The 21,005-nt window shown below is 40.4% G+C and overlaps 1 protein-coding gene across 2 annotated transcripts in view; it reads left to right on the top strand.

The window, feature by feature from the left end:
* The first annotated feature begins 1,526 nt into the window (after positions 1 to 1,526).
* LOC125343570 (integrator complex subunit 6-like) overlaps positions 1,527 to 21,005 on the top strand; it is a 63,380-nt gene continuing 43,901 nt past the window's right edge. For both annotated transcript variants that reach the window (XR_007209348.1, XM_048336065.1), the window contains exons 1-2: positions 1,527 to 1,906; positions 2,039 to 2,116. Coding sequence is in view for 1 of the 2 variants with exons in the window: in XM_048336065.1 (XP_048192022.1) it covers positions 1,796 to 1,906; positions 2,039 to 2,116 (189 nt within the window). In the remaining variant the exon portion in view is untranslated. The remainder of the gene's footprint in view (positions 1,907 to 2,038; positions 2,117 to 21,005) is intronic.

Raw genomic sequence — 21,005 nt, 5'->3', positions numbered from 1 at the left:
GGCCTCTAGGTGAAATTTGTGTTCACAGCATTTTTCCCAGTCAAAATTCTCTTCCTTCTCATTTTGTCCTTTGTTCATGCAAGGTTCTCAGGATAAAAGGATTATTGCTTGCACTGTAGTTATTTGCATTACTTATCCTTGATTTCATAGGCTAGGTGAGTTCTTTTGAAATTTTATTTCTCTGAAAATGATATTGAATTGTTGTTTGAATCAACTGCATATATTCTCTATACATACAGAACACATACATCAAATATATATATATATACAAATATGAACATGTATGTGATCATTTCTAATGGGAATTGTAAACTCATTAAAGTCCAGGATTCTAAGTTATATACAGCACATTGCTGGAAATATTGTGTATTATCATTACTAATTTTTGTGGTGCTGAGTATTGAATCCAGTTTTTAGTAGGCTAGGCAAACACTATAGCATCGAGCTACAGCCTTAATCCAGAAATAGAGTGCATTTAAAATCTGCGTCATATGAAGTAGTCATCAAGCATGGTTGACCATTTAGCTCTTACATGGAACCATATGTAACATTGTTCATTTCTATCCTCATCACAGGGTAGCAGGAATTTTCTTATCAAAACCAAGTACAATACCATCTACCATAATTATTTCTAGGATTTAGTGAGTCTGCCATGGATATCTGGCACTTTATGGCTGCTCAATAAATGTGAGGTGAAGGATACAGGTTGGCATACTTCCCATTTGTAAAGGCTGCACAGACCTAACTGCAGTCCATTTGTCCCATAGTGCCCATGTTTCAAGGAGCTCAATGAAATGTGGAAGTCCAGTTTAGGTAACTGTTTAAATTTCAGTTTCTCTTCTGAGTACGTGTACAGTTTGTGGAACACAAGAGAAGAAACCATAGGGAAATACTGGTCAGGGCAGGGAGGAATCTAAAGGAATGCAAGTAAGTCTGGCCAGGAAAGAAATTTCCTGCTTCTGAAATGTTTTGGTCTTATCCACTGGCAGGACTGATGGATTACAGTTAGGAAAGTATTTTCTGTGCAGCCTGTCCAAGCATTTGCTTCTATACTTCTGTACAATTATTGCCCAATTCACTCTTCCTGTGGAATTATCCTCTTTGAAAAGTAGGAGAAAATCTATACCCAAAGCACCTAAAGGAGTTATTTGAATCCCTTCCTGTTTTCATAAAGTGCTTTGTTAAATGGCAACTCCTTTGTATAGCTACTTCACGATAATAAAAAGAGAAGAAAAAAACAACCCACCAAAATCGAAGCCATGGGATAGCCCTTTACCATTCCTCCTTACTCCCTGCGTGGGTTCAAACTTCAACTTGCAGGCTTTGCTCAAGTCCTCCTCTCGCACTGTCATCTAACGAATATGCAAATGTACATAATTGGTAGCCAATGGCGTGGGTTCTGGTCACGTGTTGCCAATTGTAGGTGAGCCAAGTGAAGTTGTGTGTCAGGGAACTGTACAGCGGCTCACAGTGAGACAAGCGCTCCCGTGAGCGCGCGTCGGGCCAGGATGGTGCGGCCGTAGTTCTGGCGCCCAGGGCGGTAGTGGTGATTGGAAGAGGGCTCGGGGGGTGGGGAGGTCCCCGGGGGCTACAGTTACTCTTTCAAGTTGCCTTGGCAGCGAAGCAGTTCGAGCTGGTTAAGAAGGACGCCGGGAGAGATCCCGCCTGCGCGTCCCGCCCCCAACTCTGGCACTCGGCTCCGGGGTTCTGAGAGCGAAGGGTTCGAGTAGCCGAACGTGGCAGCGAGGGGAAGAGGGCCCGGACGGTGGGAAGCAGAGCCGGGGTGCAGGAGAAGATGCCTATCCTGCTGTTCCTCGTCGACACGTCCGCCTCCATGAACCAGCGCACCGATCAAGGCACTTCTTATTTGGACATTGCCAAAGGCGCGGTGGAGTTATTCTTGAAGGTAAAGGGAGGGGAAGGGGGTACGGGCGGGCTCGGGGTGGGGGGGCTGGGAGGCGGACTTGGGTGCTTCTGTAACGTCTGTACCGCTCCCCCTTTTCCCTCCGTGAACCCTCCGTCACGCGTCGCGCTACAGATGCGTGCCAGGGACCCAGCCAGCCGCGGAGACAGATACATGCTGGTCACCTACGATGAACCCCCATACTGCATCAAGGTAAGTGGGCCGTGGGAGGAGTGGGGGGGGGGAGTCCGTGGCGCCCGTCCGCGGGGCTGCTCGTCCCCCATAGGCTTCCCATGGAGGCGCAGCGGCGTGCGGCGGGGCGTGTGGGCGGGGGGTGCGGGCGGGTCCGGGACGCCCGCGTCTTCCTAGGGGGCCAGGCGCGCGGCGGATTCGGCGAAGGGAAACGTGGGCGGAGAGGACGCAAGGTCAAAGCGTGCAAAAGGCCGCGCTCGTGGCGCTAAGGGGGCAGCTGCCTTAGAACATGGCGGACATTTTGCTTTTGTATGAGCTACGGAGGGAGACTGAGGGCGCTGCTGAGATGGAAAAGGGGGGGGGGGAGGAGAAGGAAGGAGGCGCCCAGTCCCGGGCCGAGGCGGTTAGCAGCCGCCCCTACTGGGTGCGCGGCGCGTGGATGCGGCTCGTGGGTGGGCGGAGCCCGCAACTCCACTGGGAGGGGCTTACGGCTGGATGCGAGGACTTTTTTTTTTTTTTTTTACCACCAATCCTTCTTCCTCCCCTTCGCCCCAAACCCAATTTCCTCCCCCTTCTCCTCCCCTCCCCGTTTTCCCTCCCCTCCCCCTTCTCCTCTCCCCTCCTCCTTTTCCTCCCCCTCTGCCCCCCCCCTCAGCTACTTCTTCTCCACTTCTCCTACTTCCCTCCTCTTCTCCTTCCACTCCCCTTCCTGCCAAGAGTGCTTTCGCACACGGTGGCCTCGAACCCGCCCCGACTAATCGGAAACCCGTGCATCCTACCTAGAGGCTCCTAATCCCCCCCCTTGCCCCTAGAGATCAGGTTCAGCTATCTCTACTATCCTTGCTGTGTATCTGGAACCACGTGGAGTGGTGGGGAGAAATGGATGGGGAGAGTGCGGATTCTGAGACCCACAGAACCAATTTTTAGGGACTTCGTCTAAATTTGGCACGTCTTAAGCCCTTGGGCCTAATTGTGTAGAGATGAGAACCTAACACTGGGAAAGATGCGACTGTGAGCGGACACAAGACCCAAATTGCATAATTTCACTTGTAGCATCTCACCCACAGGAGAGAGAATATAGCCTCTGTGTCTAGTTCATTTATATTCCCATAGTGAACACATAAAGAATTGCTTTGCCTGCAATAGCCATTAAGAATCATGCTTGCTTGCATTTACAAAAATTTTAACCAAGGTTATTGCCCATTATCTTCCAGTCTTTTCTCCTTAAAATGATCTCTTATTGATGCTTGAGAGGAGCAGTCTGAATATGCTGCAACTCATTTTGCAAGTGAAATATCTTAATGAAAGGTACCTACCAAAAGGAATAGCTGGCCAAAACATTTCCTCAGACATAAGGAAACTGAAAGGAGACTTTAATTTGGTAACTTGTTGTTTCCAGTAACAGTTTGATTAGTTGGTTCCCCTTAATGTTGTTCTACTTTAGTTGCATTGCTTTCAGTGCAAATATCTCTTTAGAAAATTTGAGCCTAAGTTTGACCATTATTTTTAGTACATAGGAAAGATCTTTGGGCCAAATAATATCGTTGCACATGTATAACACTAGAAGATGGTGATTTCAAGGGAAGCCTGAGCTATACATCCAAGATCTCAAAAAACCTCAGGCTAGGGATATAGTTCGCCGATATAAACCTTGTCTACAATGCACAAGGCCCTGAGTTCCATCATCAGTGACACACACACACACACACAGAAGTCCTTATCCTTTGACAACCATAACCCACTATTTGTACTATAGTTATTTCAATACAAGTCTATCCTACAAAGCAGCGTGCCTATCCTTGTCTTTAAAGATAAATTTTATTTAGCATGTTTTTCAAATACTAAGAATAATAGCATTAAAACAGTTTTTGATCTATAAGAATTACATGATAATATTTGCATTATTATCATTTTACATGATGATAATCCTTTCTCTTTGAAAGGTTAAAAAACTGTTTTACCTCACTTTTAACAATCATCATTTTATCTTTAAGCCTAGCATTGTAATCTCACAAAGCATATTACTTTTCCTTCCTTTCTTCCTTCCTTCCTTCCTTCTTTCTTTCATTCATTTTTGTTTGCATTACTGGAAATCAACCAAGGCCTGGTAGCATACTAGGCATTTGCTGTCCTTGTTCTGTTACAAAGCCCCAAAGCCCCTGTGCATGCACTACCTTGTTTTCCTTTTCCATTTTATTCAATAATTATTCTAGGTTGCCATAAAATCTTAACATCATTTTTAGTACAGTTACTCAAAATTTATTTGGAAAGCTCCAGATCTCTAGAAAACAGAAAAATGCTGGATTTTATTTGTAGTAGAAATTTCATGTTAGCTTTTTTTGTCCTTTCTCCTCATTATACTACATTTTAAAAAAGCAAAAGCCATTCTTCTGCATTTGATTTTTTTCCTATGTACATTGGATATATACACATTAAGCACATGTAAACTTATTACACGAAGACTCTTGGTGTGATATGTTTAAATATTAGTGATTGTCTTCTTGGCTTTTATGCTTTTCCAAAGAGTTTCTCTGGTTTTTTTCTTTACTCTTGGATAATATCACCATAATCGAGGGAAAGCTTGATGTTCTAATGACCATATCATTTTATCTCTACACCAGAATTTCTAATGATAAGGCATATTTTGGTATTTTTTTCTTTCTTTTCTTAGTCTGTTTTGGTCATTCCTTCCCACTGGTGTGCAAGCAGCCTCTCAGAATTTGATACTATTCATTCTTTTGCTTCCAGAATCTAGCCTGCTTAGAAGGTCAGGAAACTTTAGAGCATCTGGTGACTTATTTCTTAAAATTAAGTGTAGTCTTTCACTTGCTAATAGCTAGGAGCCATAAAAGTCTGGTTCTGCACTTATTACAAATAGATCTTTCTTTGATTGTCAGCAGACATTTCAGTTCCTACTTAAAACTTTATTCTTCATTAGGAGCATGAGATCCTTTCAGCAAAGTGATGTTAAGTATGGCTTTGTTGGTAGCTATTCTGCAGAACAATGTGTGTTTTGTAATTTCTCTAAGGTTGGAGAATCTTTATAACTTTTTCTTTTGCCAGTCTAGGGGCTTGAACTCAGGGGCTGGGCACTGTCCTTGATCTCTTTTTGCTCACGGCTAGCACTCTACCACTTGAACCACAGCGCCGCTTCCGGCATTTTCTGTGAATGTGGTACTCAAATCAAACCCAGGGCTTCCTGCATGCTAGGCAAGCACTCTACCACTAGGCCAAACTCCTGGCCCATACCATTTAAAAAATTCGTTTGTATTAGTTATATCAAGTTGGGCTTCATTGTAATATTTCCACATGTAGCCATTTAATTTTTTTCCAACTCTAAATATTATAAAATGATTTTTTATTTTCTACTCGAAGATTTTATTTGCTATTGTAACAGGCATGAGTTGAGTTATGCATTCGGTTGGAAAGGTTTTACTTAACAGGCATGCAGCTTTTCCCAGCATATCTACTTACAAGTGTTCACAATAAATCTTGTAAAAAGTTATTGTAATTGTAGTTTTTCACTAATGTATGCTGTAATGTATGTAAATATAGTATTTCACTGAAGACTTGGTAAATTTTGTACTACATACCTCTTAGCACATAACTGAGTCTTTTTAAAGAATTAGTTCTGCATGGATAGAATTAAGCTTGATATGGGGACCATATAAAAAGTTTATGAAGTGCAAGTTTTGTGTGTTACATCTGTTTTCAGTGTTGTTTTGTAGGCTATGCAAACCATTTTTATTGTACACAGCTAATATGAAACTCTGATTTATATTTATAATCGCCAGTGTACCCTTGTAAGACTGATAAGGTTCTAGTGTCTCCTATGTTTTGTTTTGTTATGAATCATAATTTCCTTTTATTCAGTGACTAGGAAAAAGCAAGTCTGGAAGAAAGCTAGCCAGTAGACTAGGATACATACACTAGAAGAGGTATTCAAAATGATTTTTTACCTTCAAAGTTACTTTTTTAAGAAATCATTCTTTTTTAGTATAATACAGAAGCACTTTTCCTAGAAATAGTTGAGACATGTATAGTGGCCAGGAGTTTACTTTTATTTTTATTTTGTTATAAACAGGAGGAGAGTGCAGCTCAAAGGAATTTCCTAAACCAGTATTTGGAAAACATACATTTGAAACAAGTGAATGACCTCCTTGGGAATGTTGCCTTTTCACATTCTGTGGCTAGATTTTCTTTCTGGTATCTCCTTGCCTTCCTTAAAGAAAAAGACAGAAAAAAGGCAGATTTGGGCTTTTAGGCTGAGGAAATTGTCTTAAAATTTTTACTTATTTGCTCCAACTTTTCTTTGTGGTGCTGAGGTGTGAGCTCAATCCCTTGCACTTGCTAGGAAACTGCTCTGCTACTTTGCCTAGCCTCCAAGGTACTTCATGATCTGGACCTGGGTTAACTTTCCAATAGTGTCTCTCATTTTTTTCTCTTCTCATGGGATCAGGCTTCAAAGACATTTTCTTTGTCCAGAACTGGAGCTTAAACCTAGGGCCTTGAGTTCTTGCTTGTCCTTTTCGCTCAAGGCTGGCAATCTTCCACTGGAGCTGTGCCACCAGTGCTATGGGTATATATTTTAACATCTATATATTTGTACTTCTAGTACCTAAAGGAGTGCCTAGATTTTAGTATGTATTTACTAACAGGAATAAAAATATGTCAAACACTATGTAAGTTCCAAAGCTACTTGGCACCTTGATTGCCATGACTATTCCCTAGAAAGTGATTACCATGAATAATTTAATGTACTTAATGTTTATTACAACTAGCATTTTCCTATAGATAAAGGTTCCTGTTTATAATATAGCGTGATTATGTTTTTTACAAGATAAATGTGTTCCCCTCCCCATTTATCCTTTTGCTAATCAGTATGCTTTATATATATAGTAGAATACATGAATCCAGATGACTTAATACATTTTTATATTTATGCATTCAAATAATCACTACCCTAGGCTGAGGTAGAAAACATTTCCATCAATTTAGAAAATGCTTATTGCATCTTCCTGTAATCCACCCCTCCCCCTGCTTATGGGTGGGGTGGAGGTGGGGGTGTGTGGATTGCTCCTACATTTACTACTAGTGTGCTGATAGAATAAAAAAGATGGTTTCTAAGGGTAGTTTGCCAGTGGATTGCTACTGTGGCCTTCTAAGCATTCATTTACCCCATATGCTTATTGGGTACTTCCAGTGTACCTACTGTTACAGGGATCTGAAATGTCACTAAGAAGTGCCTAGCTTAAGGAGGAAGTTGAGTAGCAAAAGACACCACCCTTAAGAGGTAGTGGGGCTGTCACTCAGTGGTTGAATGCTGGCCTAGGGTATGTCTGGGTTTGTTCCCTAGCACTCCGCCCTCACAGAAAAAGATAATGGCACAAGTGATCAGGAGCCTTGCGTATTGTTTCTGGAAAAGATGACTAGAAAGCTGGAGTTGTGGCTCAAATGGTAGCATGCCTGTCTAGCAAGTACAAGGGCTAGACCTTGAGTTGAAATCCCAGTCCCATCATAACATGGCTAGGGAAGGTAGGTGAAGGCAGGAGAGTTGTCAAGAGCAGAGAACTCAACTGAAGGCCTGAAGATAAGGGAGGAAGAGTGCACAGAAGTCTGAGAATTCAGTTCATGTGGTCAAGATTGTAAGTAATCCATACCAGACAACCACAGAGCTTTGAAACTAAGCTGACCTTTGTACGTTTCTTCTGACATGAAGAACTGGGAGGTGGACCTGGAGACACACAGGGTAAACAAGGATTGCTGTCTGTGTGCTCATTTGGTTATTATTACACTGCATTCCTTGATGTGGGCTGCTGGAAAGGGTACTTGAAAGATAGGACAACCCAGAAGATGTAGTGAAGTTGTGTAGTTTTGCATTAGTGCTGGCTTCTTGAAAGTGCTTGGCTTTGGTATTGGGATGAGGGAGGGGGCACAGGGTACAGGCGAGGAGAGGTCAAATGCTTTTGTTTGCTTTTGCTTGGGGAAGATAATTTGAACTATTTAGAACATGAGGTTCTCCGTTTCAGAGTGACCAAACAAGGTGGTTCCTCTGCATTGTGGGGAGAAGAAATGTGCTTTCTGAGAAGAGCTGGACTGACAACCCCTCAATGGTGTGTGCAGGGTAGAAGAGTAAAGAAAGGCACTTTCTAGTTTAAGTCCTTACGTTAGAAATTCTCAAAAGAGCATGGCCTCCCAAAAGAGTGTAAATGAGAGGTCCAATCAGAATGTGTATGTGTGTGCGTGCGTGTGTGTGCACACATCTTTGAGTGTTTGTGCGCATGCGCTCATTGGGAGCTTGGAATCTGTTCTCTTGGATGAAGGTTGGGAATGATAATGAGCTCCCCAGACCTTCCTTTCCAGGAAAGCCTTTCTAACTCAGAATGGTCACTTAGCCACAAACTATTGTCTGAACTGGCAAATGGGTTTGGGTTTCCAACTTGATGTTTAAAAATACACATCCTTTCCTCTCCTTCCTTACAACTCCCAGTGACCTGCTACTTCCAGTGAGAGATGAGGGCACCGAAAGTGAGGTGGCAAGGGAAGTTGTGTGACTCTTCCAAGATGCCAGTTATTCCTATCTGTACATTGGCCATATACGGTTCAGCCAGCATCTGTAAGCCATGTATGGTTACTGAACACTTGCAGCAATTACTTGTGGCTGATCTATTAAGTGTACCAAACAGTACAAAATAAAATGTTTTTGATATATTTGTTTAAATAAATTATATTAATTTTTTAAGCTACTGTCTCCCTATATTGCCCACATTGGCCTCAGGCTCCTGAACTCAAATGATCCTCCTGCCACTGTCTTATTGGTAGCTGAGCCTATGGGTACACATTACCATAACTGGCTTTTATTTTTATTTTTTGTTATTCCTGGGTGCTGTCTCTGAGCTCTTCAGCTCAAGGCTAGCGCTCTACCACTTGAGATACAGCGCCACTTCTGGTTTTCAGGTGCTTAATTGGAGATAAAACTCTCAGGGATTTTCCTGCATGGGCTGTCTTTGAACCAAGGTCCTCAGATCTCAGCCTCCTGACTGGCTAGGATTATAGGTATAAGACACTGGTGCCCGTTTGGCTTTTTTTTTTTAATGTAACTGCTTGGAAATACAGAAGTACGTATGTAGCTTGCACTGTGTTTCTTTTAGCAGTGTGGGTCTAAATTCTTTCTAAAGATATTTTCAGTTGTTCATGTTCTAGAAATTGTTTCTGAAGGAAATCTGACAACGTTCTGTTTAAAATGAACACTATCATAAAGAACTCATTTATTCATGAAAGGTTATCATTCAATTCAGAATTGATGGCTTGATAACCCTTGGCCCTCAAGCAAAATATGAAAGCATCCTATTCTTGTTTATATTGAAAGCCAGTTTGGTTGCTTCGACTTTTGGATGCAGTTGCCAATCTAACTGGTTGGATTAGAAGGGTTTTTTTTTTTTTGGGGGGGGTGTCATTTTGTTTTTCCTGGATTAAGTACAACAGAATATATATGAGAGCTAATCTAACTGCAGGAATTCAGTATTTCTTTTAAATATGTGCCCATTTATGGCAGTTAATGTTGCAGGCTTACAATATCATTAATAATACTTATCATGCCCCTTATATTTATATGGCTCTTTTGCCCAGAGTTTTCCAGGACAAGTTTCCTTTAGGAAAAGTAGAATAAAGAAGAAATTATCTAGCTTGTTAAAAACTATGAAACAAAGAAGAGTTTGTATTCCTCCTCCTTGTCTTGGCCCTCCCCCCCTTCTCCTCTTCTCCCTCTCCTCCTTCTCCTAGGACCCTGTCTTATCCTGGGAAGTCACAAGTATCATTAAGAAGGGGGGTCCATGTGACAGTGCTCACAGGGCTCTTGCAGCTGGCTGTCATCAACTTTCCCTGGGGTTTCCAGATGTGTCTAGCTGTGGTTTTTGGTAGTAAGAATGGGTCCAATTGAAGGAACAAATACCAATACCTAATTGTGAAGCTGCATGGAAGTAGATAGGCTAATTATTAATCGCATATATAAGAGAAGCTAGGACTAGAATACAAGGGGTGATTCAGTTTCATAGCTCTAGTATTGGATCCTCCTAAATCCAATCTTACAGTCAAAGATGTTATCTGGCTTTTATACCGTATCCTATATTTTAGATAGGAGTTGACATATTTGCTTCTTTATACTAATGGACAATCATACAGTCACTTTCTAATAATAGCAACTGACATTTAGTTTGTAATGCTTATGTACAAGGAAGTGTGCCAATGAATATAATGTATTTATTTCATTTATCTTTCCAGTCAGCCTGTGTCATAGGTACTATTATTATTGCTACTTAATAGATAAGTATAGTGCCTTACCTGGGGCCCAGAGAGATTAAATAACAGAACTGATAGCAACCCCGGTAGGTTGCTATTTCAGAATCTTATGAAGTTTATAAGTTCCTTTTTTATCAATTGAGGCAGAACATTCCTTTTGATAACTCCTCACAGATAATTTCTCATTATGATATATGTTTGGAACCATCTTTTCCAGACAGAATTATCATGCTATTTATAGCTACTTTTTGTTTGTTTGTTTGTTTTGCCAGTCCTGGGCGTAGAACTCAGGGCCTGAGCACTGTCCCTGGCTTCTTTTTTGCTCAAGGCTAGCACTCTTACCACTTGAGCCACAGCGCCACCTCTGGCCTTTTCTATATGGGTGGTGCTGAAGGATCGAACCCAGGGCTTCATATATATGAGGCAGGCACCCTACCACTAGGCCATATTCCCAGCCCTTATAGCTGCTTTTTAATATAATAGTGTTTGATATAATCAAACATATCCAATGAATGAAAATTATACCTGCTAATGTTATTTTGACTATGTCCATGGCTATTTCTGGGTGAACTTGTTATGCATGTGTTTGCAAAAACCCTTTTGGCACTGATATCCTACTACGAGGCCTCTTCTGGGGCCAGATGTGGAATTGAGATTGTGAGTTAATGGAGCTTTTTTTTTTTTGGCCAGTCCTGGGGCTTGGTCTCAGGGTCTGAGCACTGTCCCTGGCTTCTTTTTGCTCAAGGCTAGCATTCTGCCACTTGAGCCACAGTGCCACTTCTGGCCATTTTCTGTATATGTGGTGCTGGGGAATCGAACCCAGGGCTTCATGTATACGAGGTGAGCACTCTTGCCACTAGGCCATATCCCCAGCCCTTAATGGAGCTTTAGATAGAAGGTATGTGTTGGGAAGTGGAGGGTGCAGCCTAGTGGTTAGGCTGAGGAGGCCCTGTTGGAACTGGCAAAGCTCATAAAAACAGCACAGTAGTCCTTGTCTACCTAATGGCCACCAGAAATTGCTGTGTGCTCTTCCCTTTACCAGTCTCCTGAGAAATGTTTGTCCTGTGGAGAAAAGAAAGGCATTCAATATCTTCTTTGGTAGCTATTTGTTTTCTTCTAATCCACAACCCACAGCAGAGGCACGCTTCTAATCCAAAGGGATTAGATGTACCATATTGTCTTTTTGAATTTTGTATATCAGTTTGTGCTTCAGGCTGATGTTATGTTCATTCTATCCTATCCTCAAGCTATGATTAGGTAGTAGTCTACTCTTCTGTTTAGTTAGATGGCCTGGAATGGAGAGGTGAGAAGAAATGGAAATGCTGCTAGCTTAACCTTGAGTTCTTCTGTGACCTGTACAACTCTATATCTTAAACCATATTTATCTGATTATATTATTCATTAATGCTCACTGCTCTTGCATTAACTTATATCCTGTCCCCATGGTTCAGATAATTCAGTGAATACTTATGCTGGATTTGAATACAACAGACTGGAAATATTTGCATTTGTGCAAATGGAAAACAGTGCTATTTAGAAAACTAGATAAGATTTATTAAACTCTCAAGAGTTACTATAGAGCTACTCAGATTAATTTACTAGTGAATGTTCTTTTAGATTTGAAAATGACTACCCCTGCTTCCAGAAACTTGTCCTTTGTTCTGTATCCCAACTTCTCTCTTCTAATTCTTGCCATATTTTCTAACAATTTCTTTCCTACCTCATTTGTGGCCCCAAATAGTCCACCTGTCCGCATGATACTTTATCCCCTTTAGCTTTTTTTTTGCCAGTCCTGGGGCTTGAACTCAGGGTCTGAGCACTGTCCCTGGCTTCTCTTTGCTCAAGGCTAGTACTCTACCACTGGAGTCACAGTGCCACTTCTGCCCATTTTCTATATATGTGGTGCTGAGGAATCGAACCCAGAGCTTCATGCATTATAGGCAAGTACTCTACCACTAAGCCACATTCCAAGTCCCCCCTTTAGCTTTTCATGTAGACATTTCAGCTGACTACAGGACCAACTCCTCTTGTTGTCTACTGTAACATCAGTTTGCAGTCAGACTTTCAGTGTTTCTAAAACCTGTCACCTGTGCAGTGCTCCCCATCTGTTTGTCACCTAGATTGAAAATGAGTTGTTATTCAGCTTTTATTCTTTCCTTCCATAGTTTTCTAAAGCCCATCTGTCATCCTTGAAATACCTTCAAGTCAATTTCTACTGCCATTACTTCAATTTAGGTCCTCAAGGTTTTTATGCTTTGACCATTGTGCCAACATTCTAATTGGTTTCCCAAGTACCTCCCAAATTCCTGGTCTGCACTCACACCAAGTGTTCACTTTCTTCAAAAGCTAGTTTCATCACATCACCCTTCCCACAAACCTTCAAAGGCTTTCCATGACTATGGTGTCAAGTCTCAATTGCTCAGCTAGCCATTTAGAGCACTCAGGGACCTGCTCTACTTTCCAAATAAACGTACTCCCCATTATTTCTGGCCTTTCTATTTGCTGATTGTGTCTCCCCACTCCTGATGACAGCCCTTAGAACATCCCTCAACAACGGAAGAAGATTTCCAGAGCCAGGCAGATGAAGGCCTAGGGGGAGGAAAGGAAGTGAACTGAAAGCATCCCATTCATTAAGGGTGTGACTTGAGGGAAATGATAGTGACCGAAGGTACTTTAAAATGCTATTATAACGGATGAGAAGTTGCAGGACTGTGGTGTGTGTGTGTGTGTGTGTGTGTGTGTGTGTGTGTGTGTGTGTGTGTGTGTGTGTAGGGGAGAGCTGGAATATGACCTTTAGTAGTTGATTAGCCTGAACCAGACCAAGGCAGTTTGATTTAAATTGCCCTGAAGTTGCCCAGAGGCACGCTGTTTAATGAGAAGCCTCCTTCTCAGCATTTCTGTCTCCACTAAAGAGCCCACATAAACAGGCAGTGGACTGTAGGATTCTGTGAGAATATGGAGCCTTTAATATGGCTGTGGGATTGGGAAGCTCGGACTCCCTCCTGATATATTTCTGGAACAACAGTGCTGATGATGGTAAAGTTTCAGTTGCCTTAAAAATCTTACATAGGTGTACAAACATTGTAAACTCCATTACACAGTGATGTTTTTTGAGCTATGTGTTAGAAGTAACTTTGGACAACTGTTGGTACTTTTATAAGAATAAGATTTTTTTAAAGTGGTCATACTACATCCTGTTTGCTAGATCACACCTTCCACCACCTGCTGTGTCGTATGGCAAGATGTGTCACTTTAGTAGCTCTGAAAGTGCTAGACTAGAAGGCTGCAGACCATGTTCTTCATTCCCAGTCTGCTACTAATTATGCACATTACATCGGGCAAGCTACTTAACCTTTTATGGTGTCAGTTTCCTCATCTGTTAAAAATGAAAGGATTAGACTGAACTATTTCCAGGGTTCATTCCAGAAAAAGTATAGGATAGAAGTGTATAACTAAAAGGCAGGAAGTGGAAAATCTGAAGACTGAAATGCAGGGTGATCTCAAAATTACCTTTAACAGTTAGAAAACAGTTCCTAGGGGTGTTTAACATGCCACATAAAACACATCGTGGCTTAATTGGTAAAAGTCATGTCATCCTATTGCTGTTATTTCTGTTTGGGGCTAATGTCCATAAGAATCCGTTCAATGGTTTCATGGGAATGCTAGCAGTGAGAATTTGGTAAACAGATAAACTGTTTTTGTATTTTCAGCAGTTTCAGGGATTTTCAGCAGTTAATATGTTATTTTTATCATGCAAAAGCAGCTTATAATTGAAAAATAGTCTATGGGAAGTAGATGCTATATAATATTTACAAAGTCATAAACGACCATTCTACAAATGTGTTCAACTCCTTTTTTTGCATGATTTGAGTGGCTTCCTCTCATTTCTGTTCACATGTATTGTTTCCTAGGCTATCTTCATTATTTTTTATTTTGTGTATGGGCCCATGATATGTCTCCTTAGGACCGGACATGGTAGCACATGCCTGGAATCCCAGCATGTGGGAGGCAGGGGCAAGAAGATCATGAGATTGAGGTCAGCTTGGGCTATGTAGCTTGGATTATATGATGAGATTCTGCATCCAAAAAAGAGGCAAAAGCTAAACAAAGGCACATGTGAGCTACTGAATAACATTTTTCTCTGATTGCAAATATTGATTGATAACTACATTTGCAAAGACCTAAGCCTGAGAAAGGAAACTTTTCTAGCCCTTATTCTGGGAAATCTAACCCCAGACCTTCAGTGTGCTAGGCAAGTGTTCTGTCACTAAGGTGCATCTCTAGCCCTGGACCAAGGAAGCTTTTAACATTTAGATATCACAGAGTTAGACTGAATTTTTAGATATTGCTACAGCCTACTTGGACAAAGTGGTTTCTTCTGATTTTTGTCATACTTCCCAAAGATTTTTTTTTTATTTTTGCACAAGGCATTGGAGCTGTAACAGCTTCCTCCCTTACATCAAGTGCTAGGCAAAGTTTTTTACTACTAAGGACACCTTCAGCTCTCAAGTGAACTCTTGAGAGGTATACTGCTTTCCTAATTTTATCTTAATTCCTTGGGGTAAGAATTAAAAACTTCATTAATGTATTTTGTAGATTTTCTGCATTCGTCCTTATGATTGTTTAGCTTGCTAAAAAAGCCATATGAAGTATTTTAAAGAGGCTAATAATGTTAAATGGTGAACATGTCAGTGGAAGCAAAACATGTTTTGTTTTGTTTTGCTCAGTTCACTTAAAATATGGCTCTGTGAGTCATTAAATGTCTATTCAAGAACTATGCAGCAGGTCAGAGGCAATATATTGCAATATATTAATTAGGGAGACAATTTCTTAACAACTTTGTTTCAAAGTAGGAAATTCAAATGAACTAGGCTTCTTTATGTGATCCTGACAAGGTAATATTTCCTGAATCAAGTGAGAAGAAATTGGTAGACTGAAGGAAGCATTAAGAGTTCTCAGGAAAGAAGTTATTTAATGAAGTAAAGTGGCTTCCATAAGTTGCAGCAACTTTAGGCCACTAAGAAGGGCCCTTGGGAAGTAATTTTTTAACAAAAAGGAGCCTAGGAGAACTGCATAGTCTTAGAACAAGTATTTTGTAAGAAAAAGCTATGGTAGTACATGTAAATTACAAAAAGGCATCCTTTCTGTGTAACTGGTAAGTGTATGAGTACAGTGAGTTAAGTGAGAAAACCACAAACAGGAAACCAAACCAAATTATGACAATATTAAGGGAAATAATTGTATCAATCAGGGTCCAAAAATATAATGTAGAAAGAGTTTTAGAAGGAGGATCAAGAAGCAAGACATTTGCATTCTTATAATGGTATAGCATCTGCCTAATTTTAGCAACCTCCTCTAGCTGTAACTAGGATTTGAAAAGATATTTTAGCCTTTTAACGTGATCCAAGTGTCACAGTGCTCAATAATTGATAGATAGATGTATCTTTCAGATTTGAAGTCCATTGCGATGGTGAGAAGAAAATCCTTGACACTGAAAAGGTTTAACTTGTGTAAATCCTAATACTCAGTATAAGGATAAGGGCAATGGGCCAAGAGAAAAGTCATTTATTTGTCCGTGAGGAAGACAGAGTTGATGGGAAAAGCAGTGCTTGTTTTTCTCATCATTCCAATTTATTAGTCAATTTACCAACACAGGAAGTTGGTGAAGACAAAGCTGATAGATAGAATGCTAAATTGAAGGAATGCTAAATTGAAGAAGTAAGCTGGCTAAAAATATGTTTGAAATTGATTGATTCCAATTGTCTGAGTGGTTGCGCAGCATGTTTTCCTCAAACTTATAGGGAGCAGATGGAAAAAAAAGAAAATAGTTTATCTTTCAAGGAGAGAATTGATGGCCCTGCTAAATTTAGACTCTGGCTTTAACTTGGGACATCTGGGAAAATACTCAAATCCGTTAATCATCTACTTTGTAACATCTACAAAGAACCCTAAAGTCCAGAATAGCCCTCTAACATGAACTTATGAGGACAGATATTATCAGGCTGATTTCATTTCCTTTAATAAAAAGAGCTACAGAGGAGGGAAAGCAACATATATTGTCTCATTCATTGTGGGGGGCTTACTACTAGCAAACTAGGAAGACTTGGTCTGGGTTTCAGTACTGTTCAGGAAAATGCACCAATAAGTTGAGGGTTGAGTGGGCCCCAAATAGGTCAGTGCAGTGGTTGAGCATCAAGTTGAGGATGCTGGGACACAGGAAGTGGTGCTTTACAATAAAGAGTTTTGTGCTGTGTGAGAGAGCCTGGTTTGTAACAATCTGTAATATAATTAATTTTGCTTTCTGAAAGGACTTGCTGCTCATTGATTTAAAAAGCTACCACGCTAAATAATATTACTAAGTTGAGTAGTTTTTTATTTACAAATATTTAATCTACATACACTTTATAAGGGGCACTTCTATGTGGAAAGTTAGGTATAGATGATATGTCTTTATCCGTTACCTTCAATAGGGAAATTAGTATTGTGTTTAATAAACTTGCATATTACACTAAGTCAAGCAAAGTCATTAATATCTTGCAAAAAGATGACAAGTGACCTTTAGAGAGATAGCAGGAGCTTTGAGCAAAAGCTCTAACGCAGCTCCTGCACCCCTTCCAGGACAGTTGATCTGCTTTTATCTCTTTTACTTGTTTATAATTCCTGGCAAGATACTGAGGTCTTTTATTTTAAAAAAAACTATAGGCAAATAAAAATCAATAAATCAGCCTTGTACAGGTGGCTCACACCTGTAATTCTAGCTACTTCAGATACTGAGATCTGAGTATAAGGATTTGAAGTCTGCCTATGCATGAAAGTCCACAAGACTCTTATCTCCAATTAGCTAGCAAAAAGATGGAAGTGAAGCTATGGCTTAGGTGGTAGAGCACCAGCTTTTAGTGCAAAAGCTAAGGGACAGTTCCCACACCCTGAGGTCAAGCCCCAGTACACACACACACACACACACACACACACACACACTCAAAATCAGAGATATGATCAGGCCAAAATAGGATGAAGTCAGAAGGATAAGTACTGAAGTGCTGAGATTTGGGGGAGCCACTAAATAATACCTCCTTATTTCTCTACTCCATCTGAGAATAATGAAGAAATAGGACACAAGCACCAGCCAGAGTTCTGAATAACTTTATTTCTGATAAAAGCTAGATCTGAAAATAAAGTCTAGATGTGTCTTCACAAAACACTTCCTAGTAGTTTACATACCGACAGGCCTCCCTTGGAGATCAATTGGAGCAGAACCTACATCTTAGGCATTACATGTCAGAGAACATACCAGACACTTAAAACGTGCTTAGGTAACAGGACTAGAGAGAGCATGCTAGCTTTCAGTTTCTAAACCAGCCAGACAGGTTTCAAGGTAGAGATGTGGGTGCAAGTGATTGTTGGAAATATTCTAGGCTGCACTCTTCTGAAGCTAGCTAGTGGCCAGCCATGCAGGGCTGAGAGTAGAACCTAGGTCTTTGATAGCCTGAAAGTCTCATGTTCTTCTGTTGGTGTGAAAAGATATTTTTAGTGGAATAGGAAAATTTAAACCAGTTCCAAGTAAACATATCCTAAAATAGGACCCCCCAACGTGAGAGTCAGTTTTATTTAAAGGGTTAATACAAGGTGGAGAAGAATTATAGGGTACATAAATCCAATTTATAGAAAAGATTGGAATGAGGTATGGATTACAGGTTATAAAACCTGCAAGGGACCATAGAGTTGTTTTTTCAGCCCTTTCATTTGTTCAGTGAGGAAACAGAGTGCCTGAAAGGTTAAGTGATACTCTGGATCATTTGCCAAGTTAGTATGATAGCCCGGAATAGATATGGATCTTTTAATTCAGAATTCACTGCCATCCCCCTAGCCAATGTTCTGTATTTTACTTTTTATTATCTTCAGTTAGTTATCCAGTGAGGTTTCAATGTAACATGTCCATTTGTGTATATAAAGCATCTTGATCAGCGTCAGCCTTGCCATCATTTTTCTCCTCCCTAGTCTAGTCGGTATTTAGCTCTCATGGAAAGTAGGTTTAAATAAAATAAAATTTGGAAGCTCCATTAAACTTAAGACTTTTAAGCTAATCTAACAAGATATGTCCATAGGTGAATATATGGGGTATGTGGAAGAGTGGTTTAAATGAGAAATGCTTCAAAGCTAAGCTATTTGGGTGCAAATCCTGGCTGTGTCAGTTACTGGTGGTTTAACTCGAACAAGTTACTTTCCCTTGCTGAACATGTGTCTTCATCTTTAAAATGGACATAATAATAGCATCTGCTGCTGTGTACTTATGAGGCTCAGATGAGAAGGTTGTGTATAAGATGCTATACGTTGAATGAATTCCTAGTATATAGGCACTGAAATATTATCTATCATTTTTATATCATCATCTTATTCAAGAGACTTAAAAAACTTGACCAATTAACTGTGTATGCACAGACATAGATATTTTCATTAGCTGAAAATATATAAAACAGCATCTTTTCAATATGTAGTCCATATAAACTGAATCATAAGATAGCTTACATTATTTTTGAAAGATCTATGGCCTCAAAGCCCTGTATGTAGAGCTGGAAGTTAGCTCAGTGTCTGAGCACTTGCCTAGAATGCATAGGGCTCTAGTTTACATCCTCAGTCCAATGAAATAAAATTTCCACATATATTCCACCCTTGATTTATATTACTTGATTTCTATATTACACATCTTGATTTACAACTAGCTACATTTCTAGGGCTCAATAGCTCTATGTGGTTGAGGACTGCTGATCAGATAGTGCATTTCTAGAGTGTAACTTGTCTCCATTATCACCCCCACAAACACGAGCTAGCTAAAGCTCATGTCTTCCTTGTTCGTTTAAACAAAATAAAGTTGGTGATGTTGTACCTACTCTATAAGGTTTTTCTAAGCCACTGTGAGGTGTGAAAGTGCTTTGGTAAGCTGTAGTCCTGCAAGAATATATGCGAATCAATGGTACATGTGTTTGGCATGTATGAGGCCATAGGTTTGATTGAATCCTTAGTGCTAAGAAAGGGCACATTAGCTTTCTGAATACATTTGTGAAAAACTCACTTCAGCAACAAATGGAGACTATTACTATGTACTTTCCCCTGCAAATTCTACCACTTGAGCCATGCATAGCTCCATTTACAGCTTTTTGGTGGTTAATTGAAAAAGAGTCTCAAAGACTTTCCTGCTCAAGCTGGCTTTGAACTGCGATCCTCAGATCTCAGCCTCTTGAGTGGCTAGGATTACAGGTGTGAGCCACTGGTGTCCATCTTCATAAATTTGAATTTGATCCCCAAATCTCACTCCAGCTCTTTAACAAATACTCTACTCACTTTTTTTAGTTATACTCTTTACTAACTCATGGCCCTTCAAATACATCTATAACCAAGATTATAATTTGGAAGTAAGATTGCTAAATGAAGTGACACCAAGTAAATAATCAACTGTATAAAGTGGCCTGTAGTCACAAGTGACAATTTTCCCCAAGCCACTAACTGTAACTGAAGGCATGACCCTTTTTTTCTTCACCCATCCTTCTAATTAGAATTCTTACAATTCTACTTCTTGAAACACTTCTTTACCTTGCATCCTCCTCTCCATCCTCACTGTGCTAGCCCAGGCTTTCATCACTTTTCTCATAAGTTATTGCGACAGTGTCCAAACCAGTTTCCCTGCCTCAAGTCACAGCCTCCTCTCCACCCTGCAATTTAGCCTCCAACTCCCAGAAGAATGATCGTGCAGAAACATGGATCTGATCACACCACTCCCCTAAGTAAAACAAAACAAAACACTGAGTTATTTCCAGGACCAACAGATACAACCTAAATTACTGAGTGTGGTGTACAAAGTACTTTACAGTCAGAGCCCTTACAGTCAGAGCCCAAATGATCTATTTAGCACTGCCTCTTTCCATATACCTAGAGCAATAATAACCCGATTATCCAAGGTTCTCCTTGTATGATCTCTGTGTTCTTGAACGCTACTTCATCCTTCAAATCAGGGAGGCATCATCTTCAAACTTCTTCAAATGTCCTTACTCTTTAATCATGTCTTTCAGCCTCCATTTCTCATGGTGCTTTGGGAATATAACACTGTAGTATGGATAATGGCTCAATATGCCTTCATGAAGTTTAAATCATTTAGTTTCTCTGTGTATTGGTTTATTCTTGCTTTCTGATTTCAGCTGTAGTGGCCTAGGTGGCATCATACTTTCAACATTTAACCTATCACTAATAGTCCTGAGGCTCAAGTGGTTGTCCATCTACCATGTTACCAGGCAGTGATATCTGTCTTCACTTTTGCCAGCCCACTCCTCTGACCTACTGCCATCTTCTTTTGACTTCTCTCCTTGGCATTTTGTGCAGCTTAGTTTTTATAGCCATAAGCAGCATGCTTTCCTTCCCTCTAGTCTACAAACCAATCAGTCACATGTTGCCAGTTGACATCATGTCTTTGGTTCTTTGCTGCTATTCATAGCTTCTGGGGATGTCGAAAGGATGTTGCTTCTTTGACAGTGTGCTTTGATACTTTTCTTTTTCTCTTTATTCTAGATTCGGGGCTTTCTGGATGCTTGATGGTACCAGAAGGGTTGTTTCCAAATACATG

Source organism: Perognathus longimembris, chromosome 28, assembly GCF_023159225.1.
Source record: "Perognathus longimembris pacificus isolate PPM17 chromosome 28, ASM2315922v1, whole genome shotgun sequence".
Classification (NCBI taxonomy): Eukaryota; Metazoa; Chordata; class Mammalia; order Rodentia; family Heteromyidae; genus Perognathus; species Perognathus longimembris.
Note: the sequence above shows the minus strand (reverse complement) of the source record. Positions and strands in the feature narration are given on the sequence as shown.